General features: G+C 40.5%; 1 protein-coding gene across 10 annotated transcripts in view; it reads left to right on the top strand.

Moving 5' to 3' along the window:
* The window catches only part of ARHGEF9 (Cdc42 guanine nucleotide exchange factor 9), a 350,651-nt gene that overhangs the window by 317,862 nt on the left and 14,236 nt on the right, over positions 1 to 18,553 (top strand). For all 10 annotated transcript variants that reach the window (XM_037821282.1, XM_037821290.1, XM_037821283.1 and 7 more), the window contains 2 exons: positions 5,793 to 6,036; positions 16,457 to 16,525. In XM_037821282.1, coding sequence (XP_037677210.1) covers positions 5,793 to 6,036; positions 16,457 to 16,525 — 313 coding nt within the window. The remainder of the gene's footprint in view (positions 1 to 5,792; positions 6,037 to 16,456; positions 16,526 to 18,553) is intronic.

Genomic DNA, 18,553 nt, shown 5'->3' with positions numbered 1-18,553 from the left:
ATGATCTATTCTGGAGAAAGTTCCATGAGCACTAGAGAATAATGGGTATCCCGGTGATTTGGGATGTAATGTTCTATATATGTCTGTTAATTCAAATTCATTTATCAGATTGTTTAGGTTTTCAGTTTCCTTATTGGTCTTCTGTCTGCTTGATCTATCTATAGGAGAGAGTGATGTGTTGAAACCCCCACAATCATTGTGGAAACATCAATTGCTTCCTTTAGTTTTGCCAGAATTTTTCTCATGTATTTTATGGCACCTTGATTGGGTGCATAAACATTTATGATTGTTATTTCTTCTTGTTGAATTGCCCCTTTTATTAGTATGTAGTGGCCTTCTTTGTCTCTCATAACATCCTTGCATTTAAAGTCTATTTTATCTGAGATTTATATTACTACTCCTGCTTTCTTTTGGCTGTAGCTTACATGAAATATTTATTTCCGTACTTTCACTTTCAATTTCTTTGTGTCCCTGTGTCTAAGATGAGTCTCTTGTGTGCAACATATTGATGGGTCATATTTTTTGATCCATTCTGACAATCTATATATTTTAATTGGGGAGTTTAATCCATTTACATTCACAGTTATTACTGTGAAGGCATTTCTTCAATCAGCCATCCTATCCTTTAGTTTATGTTTGTAAGATATATTTTTTCCCCTCTCTCTTAATGTCCTTTAACGTACCCATACTGAATCTCTTTAGTACTGAACCTTTCTCCATCTCTCTCTCTCCTTTCTTTGTTTCTCTGTCGGTAGGTCTCCCTTTAGTATCTCAACTAGGGCAGGACTCTTGTTAGCAAATTCTCTCAGCATTTGGCTGTGAAAAATTTAAGCTCTCCCTCAAATTTGAAGGACACCTTTGCTGGATAAAGAATTCTTGGTTGGCAATTTTTCTCTCTCAGAATTTTAAATATGTCATGCCACTGCCTTCTCGCCTCCATGGTGGCCGCTGGGTAGTCACTACTTAGTCTCATGCTGTTTCCTTTGTAAGTGGTGAATTGCTTTTCTCTTGCTGCTTTTAGAACTTGCTCCTTCTCTTCAGTATTTGACAATCTGATCAGAATTTGTCTCGGAGTCAGTTTATTTGGACTTATTCTATTTGGAGTTTGCTGGGCATTTATGATTTGTGTATTTACGTTGTTTTGAAAGTTTGGGAAGTTTTCCCCAAGAATTTCTTTGAATTCTCTTCCGAGACCTTTACCTTTCTCTTCCCATTCTGGAATACCAATGAGTCTTATATTTGTGTGTTTTATATCATCTATCATATCCCTGAGGTCCATTTCGATTTTTTCAATTTTCCCCATTCTTTCTTTTGTTCTTTTGTTTTCCATTCTGTTGTCCTTGAGGTCACTGATTACTGTTCAGCTTCCTCTAGTCTTGTACTATGAGTATCCAGAATCTTTTATTTCCTTTTATTTCCATAAGATTGACTATTTTTTAATTTACTCTTGCAATTTCTTCTTTATGCTCTTCTAGGGTCTTCTTCATGTCCCTTATATCCCGTGCCATGCTCTCATTATTTTTCTTTAGTTCTTTGATTAATTGCTCCAAGTACTGTGTCTCCTCTGAACTTTTGATTTGGGTGTTTGGGTTTGGGTTATCCATATCATCTGTTTTTTTCATATGCTTTAAAGTTTAATGTTGTTTTTGGCCTCTTGGCATTTGCTTAACTTAATAGGGTTATTTTAGGATATGTAGACCGAATCAAACACTTATCTCTAAGTTGCCAGATCTACAACTTGGTGGAGGACACTTTCTCTAACTAACCAGCAGATCACATCTGCAAGCCACCTATTACCCTCAAGTCAGTTCTCCCCAGCTTTGTATTTGTGGTGAGTGGGGGTCTGAGTCTTCTTGGGGTCCAATTGGTGCACCAGTTTTCCGTGTTTAGTTGGTGCTGCCTGCTCTGAATGTGAGAGTGTTTGTCTGAGCAGTTAGGGAGTGAGAGCAGCTTTAATAATCAAATCTCCCAGGTGTTCCTGGAGATTTAAAACTGTTGCAGTAGTCTAATTCTTCAGATCAGTCTCGCCACTGTTTGTCTCTGCCAGTGACCCACAAGTCCTTGGTATTGACGTATGGTCCCTGGGACTTGCAAGTGGGTCCGTCTTCCAAGCCGTGCCCTCCTATAGCCTCTGATGAGGGAAGACTGCACTACGCACAGGTGAGCGCCACCCCCCAATGGAAGTTCTGGGCTGCAGGGTCATGTAGGGGTGTTCCCAGCTTGCTGAAAGGATGGCTGAATGAGGCCTGTTAATTTCCCCCTTTTCACACAGCTCCGCCTTCCCAACTCCGGGGCAATTCACTATGGGTGTGCAAAAGGCTTTTGTCCATGCCAGATGTTGTGGCGTGTGCGTGTGTTGCTGGGAACACTTCCCGTCACACTGGGTTGTTTAGGACAGCTCTGGGCTGTGGTCCTGGCACTGGGCAGGAGCGTTTCTGGCCCACTGGGAAGATGGCTGTAAGGGGATGCACCCCCTTTTCTAGGGAAGTTATGGTGTTTAGCGAATATTCTCAGCCACTAGACTTATTGCTTTGTCCTTCAGGGCTATCTTAGCTCTGCTCTTGCCTGGGCCCAAATTGCAAATCTTTGAGGCTCTCTGTAATGGGCTTCTTAGAGTAATTGTTTTAGAAGAAGATAAAAAGAAATAAAAAAGAAAAAGAAGGGCCCTCCTTGCAGATGTAATGGGCTATTGAAAGGCTAAGAGACAAGGAGTTTAGGGCCATTAAGGAACAATCAAGAAAGCAGAGAAACCAGCTCTTCAGACAAGGGTCCTCGCCCTCTGGATTTGCATATATGCCTGATTCTGTTTGAGCCCTGCCCTTCTCCATTTTATGTTCACCAGAACTCCAAAAACTTTATTTTTGGTGTTTTTTTTTTCTGTTTTTGCTTCCCCTATCTCCTCTCCGCTGGGCTGACTGCTTCCAGATTCTCCATTGTCTGGTCTCAGTCTATCTATGTTTGGAATTTTGATCAGCAGTCTGAGTTTTCAATCAGAGCAGCAACTCTAGTTCTCCCTCCTGGTTCCCAGCACTGATGGCCCCTCCTCCTCCAGTGGGACTGTGCCTGGCAGGGAGGGGCATGGGTCCCCTGGCTGTGAGAAGTTACAGATTTTGCTGATCTCAGCTGTTACATGCATTCGTGAGTGTTGTATGAAATATGCTCAAAGTCCAATTGCTCTGCAGTGTCTGGTCCACGCAGTTCCTGGCTTTCTACCTACTGCCCTGGAGGAGTAACTAAAACCCACACCTCACCACTCTGCCATCTTGCCCTGCCCTGACATTGACTCTTAAACTTGATTTCCTTTAACTTAAATAATACTCACAACAAAACAAGGAGAAAATATTCATGCCATCAGAGTCCTCGTAGTTCATATTTATCACTACTTTCTGCCACTACCCATTCCATCTTTCCTTTACCCTCAGCAAGCACTTCAGCTGGCCATGGTTCTTTGCCTAGTGGGGTGACCAAAACATTCATTTCTGAGGTTTCTGGGCCATTGGTAGTCCTGCCTGGATTAGGTTGTTGCAGTTTTCCATTGACTTTAATCACAGGGCATGGTAGTACCAAGAGATGCCCTAGGGGATCTTCTGTATTCCAGGAAAACTCTTCTTTACCTCCACTGTGTGGTTGCAGTGCTATTTCCCCTTGATAGTCAGGATCAGTCACCCCAGCCAATACAGTAATTCCCTTCCTTTTCTGTTGATTCAGAGGCATGAGAAGCCCAAAGTGGCCAGATAGCAGTCTTAACTTCCAATTCAGTGGAATTATTGTTACATCTCCTGATGGAAGCACTCCTCCTTTTGGAATTAAGACATGTAGACCATCAAAGCTTAAGATTGCAGGGAGAGGAAGCAAAAATTTTCCTAGTGGATCATGGAGTACCTAGAAGTAAAATAGATGGGCAGTTTACTAAATTCTTGTTTGATCTGTATAAGCAGAATTCTAGGTCAAGTGAAGAAAAGTTTACTTTGAATTACAAAAACAGAGAGTCATGGCCCCTTAATCAATTCCCAGACTTGAGACAGTTTACACACCCAGGGCCCCTTGAATGAGGGGAAGGCCAGGTACACTGTCAAAAATTTATACTGTTAGTCTTCCTGCCACTTCCCCAGGGGAACCTATAGCCTTTTTCCAGGATAACTGTGCACTGGGGAAAAGGAAATGATCAGATATTTCGTGGATTATTAGACACTGGTTCAGAAGTGACATTAATTCCAGGAGACCTAAAACGTCACTCTGGTCCACCAGTCAGAGTTGGGGCTTATGGAGCTCAGGTGGTTGATGGAGTTTTAACTCAGGTTAATGTCACAGTGGGTCCAGTGGGTCCTCAGACCCAATCTGTGGTTATTTCCTTGGTTTCAGAATTCATAATTGGAATAGACATACCCAGCAACTGGCAGAATCCTCACATTGGTTCCCTGACTCATGAAGCAGGGGCTATTATGGTAGGAAAGGCCAAGTGGAAACCACTAGTTCTGCCCGTGCCTAGCAATATAGTAAACCAGAAGCAATACCGAATTCCTGGTTGGATTGCAGAGATTACCGCCACAGTAAGGATTTCAAGGATGCAGGGGTGGTGGTTCCCACCACATCCCCATTCAGTTTTCCTATTTGGCCTGTGCAGAAAACAGATGGGTTTTGGAGGATGACAGTGGATTATTGTAAGCTTAACCAGGTGGTGACTCCCATTGCAGCTACTGTTCCAGATGTGGTATCATTGCTTGAGCAAATCAACACATCCCCTGGTACCTGGTATTCAGCTATTGATCTGGCAAATGCTTTTTTCTCAATAACTTTTAGTTAGGACCACCGGAAACAGTTTGCATTCAGCTGCCAAGGCCAGCAGTGTACCTTCACTGTGCTACCTCAGGGGTATATCAACTCTCCAGCCCTATGTCATAATATTGTCTGCAGGGATCTTGATCATTTCTCCCTCCCACAGGACATCACACTGGTCCATTATATTGATGATATCATGTTGATTGGACCTAGTGAGCAAGAAGTAACAGCTATTCTAGATTTGTTGGTAAGGTATTTGCATGTCAGAAGATGGGAGATAAATCCAACAAAATTACAGGGTCCTTCCACCTCAGTAAAATTTCTAGATGTCCAGGGTATGGGGCATGTTGAGATATCCCTTCTGTGGTGAAGGATAAGCAGTATTAATTAGGGTTCTCTAGGGAAACAGAACCAACAAAAGATATCTGTAAATATAAGATTATATAAATGTGTCTCACACAACTGTGGGAATTCACAAGTCCAAATTTCATAGAGCCAGATGCACAAGTCCAAATTCTGTAGGGCAGGCAGCAGATTGGCAACTCCAATGAAGGTATTCAATGAACTCCTCAGAAAATGCTTCACTGGCTAGCCGAAGAAGTGAAGGTCCTCTTTCTTTCTTCCTTAAAAGTCTTCAACTGATTGGATTAAATCCAGCTGATTGAATTCTCTCATTGGGGAAGACTCACCCTTTCTTTATGTAATCAGTCACAGGTGCAGTCAATTGACTGATGATTTAATAAACCAGCCTTCTGGTTTATTAACCAGCCACATATGTCCGTGCAGTAACGGTCAGGCCAGTGCTTGATTGACCAGATACCTGGACATCATCACCTTGCCAAGTTGACACATGAACCTGACCATCACAGTTGGGCTTGCTAGATGAAATGAACCCCCATTAGTACTCCAAAACAGTGGCAGTGTTAGCATCCTGTTGTGCCCATATGCCTGTTCTCCTGGTACCCATTCTTCACATAATTCCAATGAAAAGCCTTCTCTTCCTTTATATCTAGGACCTGATCCGGAGAGACATCCTGTACTACAAAGGCCGCATTGACATGGATAAATATGAGGTGGTCGACATCGAAGATGGCAGAGATGATGACTTCAATGTCAGCCTGAAGAATGCCTTCAAACTTCACAACAAGGAGACTGAAGAGATACATTTGTTCTTTGCCAAGAAACTGGAGGAGAAAATACGCTGGCTCAGGGCTTTCAGAGAAGAGAGGAAAATGGTCCAGGAAGATGAAAAAATCGGTAAGTGACTTGAGAGGAGAAAGAATATGGCTGAGAAGAACATAGAGTATTTGTATTGGTTTTCATTTTTCTAGAGGCAGAGGAAAGATTTCTCTTGCAAAATTGCTTGAGCCACTTTGTTGGTTCTCTTTTATTAGACTCTTCTTAGTAGATACCAGCTGTCAGGAGTAGGTGAGGGCTATAGGTTAGCCTCCCTTACAATCTTATTACCAGTTAAAATTACGCTAAGAGCAAGCCTCAGGCTGGATTCTGCAAACTCACAAACATTTATTAGCAAACAGGTACAAAGCAGGCATACAACCTGTTCTGTAATATCAGTGAAGTCTACTTCTCTGTACCTAGGTACATGACAGGACCTTTTGTGAAAGGGTTAATCAAGGCAGATTTGGTAATATTATAGTGGTGAGATTCAGCTAACCTTCTACTCAGAGCCTGGTGACAAAATTTTCTTATGAGGGCAAAGATATAGGACTTATTTGCAATCTAATGCTTCAGGCCCCTTTCTGAATGGTATAGGTTATGGGGCTCACTAGATTCTTAAATCTAGTTCTTGTGGGGGCTAAACTGCCTCGAAGACATTTCTGACCAGTCTATGCATTTTAAATAACATTCATTTCGCCAATGAAAATTCATTTCTAACATGTATTAGGCTAATTAGGCCTCCTACATTAGGATGGCTGAAATGCTAGTAGTAGTGGCTTTTGGACCAAAGGTTTCTGAGTCTTCTAGATGTTAACAAATAACCTCTGGGATGTGTATTCCTGATTAGGATACTTCACATGTTAACTAAATGTCCCTAGAGTATTGATGAAAATTAATATGTAGGTACATATCACACTGTCTGTGTGGAAGTATTTTAAAACAAGTTATAACAGGGGTAAAACCATGACCACCTGCATGACTTAGAATCACACTAAAGCATACTCTTTGTCTTGAAACAGGTCATTCTCCTTTTCCAGAGGAGATATGGCTGGTAGAAATATTTCTCATGCTGCTTCCCAACTGTGGCATTTAAGCACCATTTTTTATAGCTTTGTGGCTTCCAAAGCATTATCTGGTCTCTTGTTCATAGATATGCCTTTCTGGCATAAAAAATGCCAAACACAACCAGGTTTTGTAATTTCTTGAGAAGACAGAGTTTCTGTCTTTCTCCCATTCCCAATGGGAATGGAATTGAACCTTAAAACGCCTGTATGCTGTAGTTGATAGAAACTGCCTCTAGAAAAATGGGTCTATGTACTGAGTCCTGGTGCAACTGGATTCTCCTATCCTTCCGTGTTGGAGATTGATATGGTCCAGAGCCAAGGAATGATAGAAAACGCAGCTCAGTCTAATCCCAGTCTTCTCCTCAGGTGTTGAATAGAGTGCACCTTGCTAACTCACTTCAAGTCCCATTAGAGTTAAATTGATTTAGCATATGGGCACTGCACTGGGATACTACAGGGAATGGTATGGAAATACTACTTTTTGCTTCCCCCAGTGGCAGCAACCTCTTCCCCTGCCTATGCTTTAGAAGTGTTAAAGGTCTTAGGGTACTTTCTGCAGACCCTAGATCAACTAGAAGATCCCTGCCATTCCCTCAGGCTCTAATGCCCCCCCACATGGTGGGGGAGAAAGCCATGTAGAGTCTCTACAGAGGGCAAAAAATTCCCTTTGCTTCAGTGTACTTTGGAACACAGAGCATATCATCTCTCCATTTCTGAGACAACTGCTAAGAGAGGCGGGGTGCCTTGACTTTGCATGTAACACAATTTAGCATTGCCCTAATAATAACTTATGACTTTAAAAATCTGCTTCTGATAGCAAAACTACCAGAAATTACTTCTTGAGCAGGTCTACGTTCATCTTTCTAAAAAAATGAGAATTTTTTATCTGATTATAACAGTAAATCACTTTTATTTTAGGCAATTTGGGGGAAAATCAGAAAAATACAAAGAAAAGGGTAAAAATCACACATAATCGTACTACCCAGAGATAACTTTTATAAACATTTTGATATATTTCCTTCCAGTTTCCTTTGTATGTATATAAATAGAAAAACTCTAGTTTTTCTAGAGTGACTGAATCTTTCTTTCTCTCTCCCCATCCTTGTCTCTCCATGATAGATAGATACAATTTCGTATCCTGATTTTTTAATTAACATTGAATCATTAGCATTCCCCCAAATCATTTAATATTTTAATCATTATTTTTAAGGCTGTCATATAGATTTACTGTGAATTTTTTGCTTTTATATTTTTTAGTTTTTATTAATTAAAAATATATGGCCATCATGACCATTTAAACAGATAGGGAGATGTAAAAAGAAAAATTTAACATTCTTTCCCCTTCCCTATCATTCCTTTGCTTGTGTAAAATTACCAGTATTAACAGTTTGGTTTGCCTGTTTCTATGCTTATCTCATGCTTATATATACATATATACATGTAAGAATTTTTATTTACATAAATTAAATTGTATTATACATATTACTCTGCAACTTGATTTTTTTAAAATGTCATTTGTCATAGTTAACTCTCCAGGTCAAAAATACAGAATGTAACTATTACTACTTGTGACAGTTAGGGTTCAACCAAAGAAGTGTAGCCAGGTGTATATCTATTATGAAATTTATTACAAGGAATTAGTTTATATGATTATGGAGGCTGACTAAGCAAGTCCACAATCCACAGGCCTGGCAGGAAGAAACTCCTCAGGTATGTGCTGAAGTTGTGGTCCACAGGCAGAATTTCTTCTCTTTCCTGGGAAATCTCAACCCTGCTTTTAAGGCCTTCCAGTGGATTCAGTCAGGCCTACACAGATTACCCAAGATAAACTCCCATTTATAATGTCAGCTGATGAAGAGATATAATTACATCTGCAAAATACCTTTATAGAAACTCCTAGATAAGTGGGACTGCTACTAGATATTGGATGGAGGGGGGAATATGTCTGGAATATGAGAGATCTCCTGGGGAATCTCTCAGTAATCCCATGTCCTTTGTTTAAAATCAGTGGAAAACTACAACAGCCCAATTCGGTCAGGAATGTCAATGGCCCAGACCCTTCAGGAATGAAGGTATGGGATATACCACAAGCAAAGAACCAGCTGAGGCACTTGGTGAGGGCAAGGAAAACATGACTCATATTTTTTCTTCATCAGTCAATTCCCCATTAGGCTGGTCGTGAGAAAGAGAAGGTAATATAGCAAGAGTAGGGGCCATGGACATTTAGGCCACGTCCACATGCAACTTATTTGTGACTTCAGAACCTGCTCAAGCCCAATCTCATATATCCCACTTCCATTTGATAATGAAGTACTGCTGTGCACACCCAACTTTATGGTTTGGTCAGTCAGATAACACTCAAATCATGATGGGCAACTCAGGTCATATGGTTACATGGTGGTCCATCATGAAACAGTCAGTTTCTACTAAGGCAAATTAACAGTCCAAAAGTTGTTTCCCAGTATACTGATACACTGGTATATAGCTGTAGGTCTCTTTATGGAAGGTCAGGAGAAAGGTTAATAGTATACATTTTTGGCAGTGTAAAGTGTTCCTTCCTCAAGGGGACCCAGTCCCCTTCCATTCAAGAGTTCCTGGGCCTTTACTGACACAAGTCTTGGAATTGGTTGGGGGATCGTTGACTCTCTGTTTTGGTGATTCAAGTCAGACTCCTGTTAACTAGACCTGGATCTCTTCTGCTTATACAGATCAAGTAAGAACTTAGTAGGCTGCCCATCTATTTCTTTTCTACGGATACCAAGATCTAGCCAAAACCATAGATCTCTATGAGTAAGACGATTGTTATTACTGCTTTGATTCTGTTGTTCATTATGGTAACCATGCCCGATTTTTCTTTGAAGATAAGTGCCACCACTTAGCCCTGCCACTCTAGGATACACTTATCCCCATTACATTTGAGGATTTCAGTTTAGGGGCAACAGGTTCCACTGTAACTTCTGACCTACAGACAAGAGTGACCATGGTGCTCTTCAAGGATGCTGATGCTCTCCTCATAAATTTATTTCTCATAGTCATGGTGAAAGATGTATACTCTGGACGCTCCTGGCTATGTGAGCAGTCCTTACAAGAGAAATCCACTCTAGCATTCCAGTCTCCCTAAGCCTTTGGATATATTTCTCTGGGAAGTAGTATTCCTAGACAGTTCTGGCATTTCGTCTTCATTCAGCATAGGTCACCTGTTGGTACACCTTTCAGCTAACCAACAAAACCATTAGAACCCTTTCTAACTCCTTGAAATACAACATGCAATTCAGTCTCTGCTTAGTGGACCCATGTCAGTGAATTCAGACTGATCCAATGCTCCTTCCACCATTATACCAAACACTTGATATCCATTCCCATACATACTCCCCAGATTTCTGCCTATATAAATTGGAAAACTCATTCATTTATTTTGGTGTGGGTCACACTTTGCATTTCTTCCTGGTAACTACTGGGTTCATCTAGTTATATGTCCAAAAGAAAAGAAGAGTGATGGAGGTAGGTCCTGAATAAGATTTATCAATTCCTTACAAGGTAACTATCTCAGGGGAGTCCATTACAGGTTTTCAGGAAAATGGGGACTAACCTACTTAAGCAGGGATGGAAGGGCTGCTTCTTCTGGCAAAGAAGATTTGGCAGGAGTTTGATGTCCCCCGCTTCATCACGATCTCCCCATATGTCCCCATTCCAATTTTTAGGATCCCATTCTATGGAGAACAAAGTTAACATAGCAGGCCTTTAAAAGGTGCTTGTAATGTTGGCCCTTGGCTGGTGTTTTAGTTTGCTAAAGTTGCTGAAATATGGTATACCAGAAATGGATTGGCTTTTATAATGGGGATTTTTATTTTATTAACTTAAAAGTTTACAGTTCTGAGGCCATGAAAATGTCCAAATCAAAGCATCAACAGCTGATGTTTTCTCCCCAGAGACTGGCTACCAGCGATCTTTAAGGCAGTTGGTGACGTCCCTACCGGCTTTCCTTGCTTCCAGCTTCTGGGCTTCATTGGATTCTTCTCTGTTTCTGTGTTTCCTCTCTGTTTTCTGTGTGTGCTTCTCTCTCAGCTTCTCTGGCTTTTTTTCTCTCAGACTTTCTGTGTGCTTCTCTAAATTTCATCTCTTATAAAGGAGGATTAAGACTGACCTAGGGTACCCCTCAACTGAAATAACCTAATTTCAAGGTCCCACCCACAATAGGTCTAAACCCACAGACAGGAATGGATTTGCTTTAAGAACACGATCTTTTTGGGGAAACATACAGCTTCAAACCATCACACTCTACCCTCTGGACTCCAAAAAGACATATTCTTTCCATATGCAAAAGACATTCATTCCATCACAATATCTCAAAAGGCTTAAATCATTTCATTAATAGTATTAAGTAAAAAAATCTCATCAAAATCAGTTACAGGTGTGGTCTGTCCTGGGCACAATTCCCCTCTGGCTGTGGACCAGTGAAACTTAGAACAAAGTATCTACTTCCAGTATACAAAGAAGGGACAGTCACAGAGTAAACAATCCCATTACCATAGGGAAAAATTGGAACAAAACTGGGGTTATCAGTTCCAAGCAGTTCCAAAACCCTTCTGGAAAAACTCCATTAGATTTAAAGGTCTGAGAGTCATCTATAGAATAATGTCCTCAGGGGCTTGTTAGAGCAGCAGCCCACCCTTTCCAAAGGCTTACACAGTGACCCTGCTTTCTCCAAATCCTGGGGTGAAGGCTCCAACATCTCTGAGCTGGACTCTAAGCCCCACATTTCTCAAACATGGAAGTGGTAGCTGGACTCTCCGCAGTCTCTAGGGCACAGGCTCAATCCCCTCAGACCAGTGGGGTGGTGGCCAGACTCTCCTCAATCTCCAGGGAATGTGCTCTACCCTCTTTGAAGACTGGGGTGGCAGCTCTCTTCCAGAACAACAGGGCAGCCAAGCTCTCTGCAATGCCCCAGGCATCTGAAAGCCATGGGGTGGCAACACTTCCTGAAAATAGGGCAGAAGGCCCACACTCTGCAAGCTCCAGGGCATACTCACCCTTTCCACATGCATGTGTGGGTCCACTCTCCTGGCCCAAGGTGCCTTTGCTCCAGACCTCAACTTCCATGATTCTGCCTTTGAAAATCATTTTTCCTTCAGTCTGTCCCTTTTCTGTCCCTTTAGGTCCAGGCTGGCAGTGGTTCCGTTCCGACAGATCTCAAAAAAAAAAAAAAAAAAAAAAAAAAACTTGGCAGTTTCACATGCAGTACATTCTTAGGAGTTCCAACCATCAGACAGTAGGTCTTTCCACAGCTTCTTCCTGGATAACTGCACTTCCATTCCTGACTTGGTACTGAAATAAATGGTTTCTTTGTGCCCAGGAGTTCAGTTCTCAGTTTATCTCTTTCCTCTAGCATTTTACTATAAGCTGCAAGGAGAAGCCAGGCTGCACTTTACACGTTTAGTTTGGAAATCTCGGCTAAATACCCAAGCTCATCACTTTCAAATTCTGGCTTCCATCCAACCTCAGGGCTCAATTTTGCCGAATTCTCTGCCACTTTAAAACAAGGATCACTTTTCTTCCAGTTTGCAGTGAGACATTCATCATTTCTGCCTAAGGCCTCATCAGAAGTACCTTCAGCATCCGTATTCTTATCAACAGTCTCTTCAAAACAATCTAGGCCTTTCTATCAGGTACCTCATAATACTCCCAGAATCTTCACCTTACCCATTTATAAAGCCATTACACCATTTTCAATGTTTGCAATCTCAGCACCCCACTCTTCTGGTACCAAAATCTGTTTTAGTTGGCTAAAGTTGCTGAAATGCAATATACCAGAAAAAGGTTGACTTTTACAATGGTGATTTATTAACTTACAAGTTTACAGTTCTGAGGCCATTAAAATTTCCAAATCAAGGCATCAACAGGATATGCTTTCTCCCTAACGACTGGCTACTGGTGGTCCTCAAGGCAAATGGTGACATCTGCTGGTCTCTCCCTTCTCTCCTGGGTTGCATTGCTTCCAGCTTCTGGCTTCAATGGCTTCCTCTATTTGTGTGGTTCTTCTCTGTCTTCTGTGTGTCCTACTGTCTCAGCTTCTCTGGCTTTTCTCTTTCAGCTTCTCTGACTTTTCTCTCTCAACTTTTCTGGCTTTTTTCTCCCAGCTTCTGTGGCTTCTCTGAATTGCATCTCTTATAAAGGACTGCAGTAAGAGGATTAAAACCCACCTGGGGCACACCTCAACTGAAATTACCTAATCAAAGATCCTACCCACAGTAGGTCTACACCCACAGGAATGGATTGACTTTAAGAACAGGATCTTTTCTGGAGTACAGACCGCTTCAAACCATCACAGCTGGCATCTGGGAGCTTGAATTTTGGGAGGGTCCCCACCACCCTAACTGATAAGAGTTACTTATTATGCCTAAACTATTTGTACAAACAGTATGATTTATGCTTCTTCTGAGAGTCTGAAATTTTGGTATGTGTCAGGCAGAGGGTGCCTACATGAACAGTTCCTAATAAAACCCTGGATACTGAGTCCCTAATGAGTTTTCCTGACAACATTTCACACATGTTGTCACAACTTGGGGGAATTAAGCATGTCCTGTGTGACTCTACTGGAAGAGTCTTAGAAGTTTGTGCCTGCTTTCCTCTGGACTTCATTTCATGAGGCTTTTCCTTTTGCTGATTTTGTATCCTTTAACCGTAGCCATTAATAATCATGTGTATGACTATACTATATGCTGAATCCTGTGAGTTCTAGCAAATCGTAAAACCTGGGAGTAGTCTTGTGAACCCTAAACCTACATTCCTTCCCAGTCAATGCCCTAGCTTTTATAGAAGAGACCCTGTTAATTAATTTGCATTTTAATCTATATACTCAACTGTTACTCATTCAATGAATTTGTCTATTTTTCACTTAATGAGGTTGTGGTAAATTGAATTATGTATCCCAATTTAAACATGTTCTTAATATTACTCTTCATTCCTGTGGGTGTGAACCCATTATAAATAGGATCTCTTAAAGATGTTATTTTAGTTAAGGTGTTGAATAAAAGTAGGCCTCAATCTGGATAACTGGAGTCCTTTATAAGCAGAAGAAATTCAGACATAGAGAAAACCATAGGAAGGAGCTGGAAACTAGAAGTCAATGGAACCCAGAATAGAAAGGAAAGGACACTGCCAACATGACATGAGGCAGAAATATAAGCTAAGGAGCCTCCAAGAATCACCACAGCTTGCTCCAGAATGTTACAGACTTTGAGGAGAAAGTATCACCTTCTTGCTGATGCCTCGATTTTAGACTTCTCCTAGTCTCAAAACCATGAGCCAATAAATTGAGTTGTTTGACCCAAACCCATTGTATGGTATGTTTCATAGCAACCTGGCAAACAAAGACACAGGGAATCCTGCGTCTCATGCCAGCAGGGCCTCCATTAGATCTCAAAGTTTGAGAGTCATCTGTGGATTAAGGCTTTGTCTTCCAGGTCTGCTAGAGTGGCAGCCCACCTCTCCAAGTGGTGGCCTTGCTCTGCCTCAGAACTGGAGTGTAGACCCCACTCTCTCCATGTATTGGCATGGTGGCCAAACTCTCCTCAAACACCTGGGCATAGACCCCACTCTCTCCAAGCTTTGTGGTGGCAGACTCTCCAAACATCAGGGCAGAAAGCCCATCCCCTCCAAGTGCAGAGGCACATGCCCTGCTGCCTCCAAGCACATGGGTAGACCTGCCCTTTCCACATGTATGGATGGGCCCTCTCTCTTGGCCAAAGAAGGTCTTTTTGGTCCAGACTTATGCTTCCATGATTCTGCCCTTGAAACCATTCTTCCTTCAATTTGTCCCTTCTTTTTCCCTTTCAGTCCAAATTGGCAGTACTTCTGTTCATACAAATCTAGCAAAAACTTTGTCAGCTTTATGTGCAGTTCAAGGGGGTCCAAGCCATCAGACAAAGGGACTTTCCCCAGATCTGGTGGATAACTGCATTTCCAATCCTGACTTCCTCTGAAACGGCTGAATGGATACATGTTCAGTAATACCTTCTTTAGCAAAGGGTTGTTCAGTTAAATCCTCATGTGGAGCCCTATTCTCTTGGGAGTCACTTCCCAGTAGCTCAGGAACGGCCCTGATAGAGCCGCTTCTGGCCCTAGTCTCAGAGCATGCTATTTGGATAGGCTGAGAATTTTCCAAATCATCCATTGCTGGTTCCTTTGTGCTTAAGAGTTCAGTTCGTTCTCAGCTTATCCCTTTCCTCTTGCATTTTACTATGATCTGCAAGGAGAAACCAGGCTGCACCTTCCACACTTAGCTTGGAAATCTCAGCTAAATATCCAAGTTAATTGTTGACAAGTTTTTCCTTTCATCTGACATCAGAACACAATTTTGCCAAGTTCTCTGCCACTTTATAGCAAGGATCACCTTTCTTCCAGTTTCCAGTAACACATTCATCATCTTCTAAGGCCTCATTGGAATTACCTTTAATATCCATATTTCTATCAACAGTCTCTTCAAAGCAATCTAGGCTTTTTCTAGCAAGCACCTTGCAATTCTTCCAACCTACCCATTACCCAAATCCAAAGCCATTTCCACATTTTTAGGTATTTCAAATAACAGCACCCTATTTTCTGGTACCAAAAACTGTCTTAGTATGCCAGGCTTCTATGACAAATACTACACAATGGGTTGGCTTAAACAACAGGAATTTATTGGCTCACAGTCTTGAGGCTAGAAGTCCAGCATCAAGTTATCAACAAGTCTTGCTTTCTGCCCAAAGACTATAGCATTCTGATGCTGACTTCCAGCAATCTTTGGGGTTCCTTGGCTTTCCCATCATATGGTGATATACCTTTCTTTCTCTTTTGGGTTCCCCCTAATTTCTGGCTTCTCTCTATGGCCTTTCCCTTATAAGGACTCCAGTAATCCAGATAAAGTTCCACCCTCGTTCACTTCACCACACCCATAGGAACAAGGATTAAGATTAAGAACATTGATTTTAGGTGTGTATAATTCAACCAGCCAAGGTTTTCAGTTATTTAACTATACTTTTGTCCATCTAATTTTTTCTCTTTTTTTCTTCTGAAACTTTTCTTATTTGCATATACATCTTCTGTTCTAATTCTCTTATCTTTTGATTCATTATTTCCTTTTCTTTGTATTTTTGCTTTTAGTTGTGCAATATTTCTTCTACTTTACACCATACTTTATTAACCATTCTCCATTTATTAGCCTCTTAACCTTTGTTCTCATTTTTTGCCTATCACATTATGTGCATCTTTAGAGATAAATCTTTGTCCACGTTGCTGAAAGAGAATGTTCCTAGAAAGAGAATTACTAGATCAAAGAGAATGACATTATTTTTCATGCAACTTGCAAATTGCTCTTCCAGAAGAGTTGTACTAATTTTTACATTCTAGAAGGATATATATTTCTCATAACAGAACCATGTACTTCTCTATTGTAGGCTTTGAAATTTCTGAAAACCAGAAGAGGCAGGCTGCAATGACTGTGAGAAAAGTCCCTAAACAAAAAGGTAAGCTTTCTTCACCTCCTACCCCCATTCATTCTCTGTGTAAGGCTGGGAAACCATGAGGTATGTGCTTACATATTAATAGGCCTGTTTCCATGCTGAAGGTCACTTAAAGTGGGTGGTGGGGGATGTGCCAGGGTCCCCAGGTGTCCCAGATGACAGATGTCAAGTGGTTTTAAAGGTTTAAGCCTTGGGAGTGAATGGTATAGTACAGTGGTGTTCAACGACAGCTCATCGGGCACAGGAAAAAATAGAATCTGTTATTTTCTATTTTTGCTTAATAAGAGAGAAACTAAACTTTACTAATAATTTAGAGACAGATAGATAATAGTAAATATAAATAGTAAATTAATAACTTATTAATAAGTACAGATACATTGGGGATGTGAGCTCAACTTTCTTTTAGTGGTTTGGGAGTACACACCAAATCAGTAGTCCCAAATTAGGATGGAGAATGTCAAACTGAACCAAGAAGACTCAGCTATTCTGTCACTTCTTCTGAACCACAAGCTAAAGTACATAAGAGAAACTGGGAATCAGTTTGAATCTGAAATGAAGCTTTATTTTCTGTTTTTCATAAACCAGAGCAAAACTAAAATGCCCAGCTGAAGAAATGGAAAGAACTGCCTTCTGTTATTAGAGTGACTATTGGATACCAGGCAGAGTGTTTTCATTTCATTTTCTAATTTTTTTTTTAATTAGAGAAGTTGTAGGTTTACAGAAAAAATCATGTAAAAATACAGCATTCCCATATAACCCCCCTATTGTTAACACTTTACATTAGTGTGGTACCTTTGTTACAATTGATGAAAGAATACTAAAATTCTGCTATTAACTATAGTCCACAGTTTATATTAGGGTGTATGTGTTCCCACATACCACCCTATTAATAATTTATTGCGTTAGTGTGGTATCCTTGTTATAATTCATAAAAGAACATTTTTATAATTATACTATTAAATATAGTCCATCATAGAAAATAGGGCTCACTGTGTGGTACAGTCCTATGCTTTTTCTTTTAATTTTTATTCTAAAACATATGTACAATTTATAATGTCCCCTTTTAACAACATTCACGTATATAATTAATTGCTTTTAATTACACTCACAATATTGTGCTGCCATCACCACCATCCATTTCCAAAACTTCACAATCATCCAAAATAGAAATTCTGTACAAATTAAGCATTAAGTCAGCATTCCCTACCCCCAACCCAGCCCGTGGTAACCTATATTCTAGATTCTAACTGTGTGAGTTTGCTAATTCTAATTATTTCATAACACATCATACAAGATTTGTCCTTTCATGTCTGGCTTATTTTACTCAGCATAATATGTTCACGCTTCATCCATGTTGTCACATGTGTCAGGACTTCATTCCATTTTAATGCTGAATAATATTCCATTGTATGTTTATACCACATTATCCATTCATTGGCTAATAGACACTTGGGTTGCTTCCGTCTTTTGGCAAGTGTGAATTATGCTGCTATGAACATTGGTGTGCAAATATCTGCTCAAATCCTTGCTTTAAATTCTTTTGGGATTTCTGGGTCATATGGTAATTTTATACTTACATTTCTGAGGAACTGCCAAACTGTCTTCCACAGTGGCTGCACAATTTTACATTGCCATGAACAATGAATGAGTGTTCCTATTTATACACATCCATTTCAACACTTTTAACTTTCCGTTTCTTTTAATAGTAGCCATTCTAGTGGGAGTGAAATGATATCTCATTGTTTTGCTTTGCAGTTCCCTAATTGCTAGTGATGTTGAGTATTTTTCATGTGCCTTGTATCCATTTGTATTTACTCTTTGGAGAAACGTCTATTCTTGCCATTTTTAAAACTGGGTTGTTTGTCTTTTTATTGTTGAGTTGTAAGATGTATTTATATATTCTGAATATCGAACCCTTATCAGATATGTGGTTTCCAAATATTTTCTCCCATTGAGTAGGTTGTCTTTTCACATTAATGACCAAGTCCTTTGATACCCAAAACTTTTAAAATTTAATGAGGTCCCATTTGT

This window comes from Choloepus didactylus, chromosome X, assembly GCF_015220235.1.
Source record: "Choloepus didactylus isolate mChoDid1 chromosome X, mChoDid1.pri, whole genome shotgun sequence".
Lineage (NCBI taxonomy): Eukaryota > Metazoa > Chordata > Mammalia > Pilosa > Megalonychidae > Choloepus > Choloepus didactylus.
The sequence above is the reverse complement of the archived record's forward strand: the minus strand, read 5'-3'. Positions and strand labels throughout refer to the sequence as shown.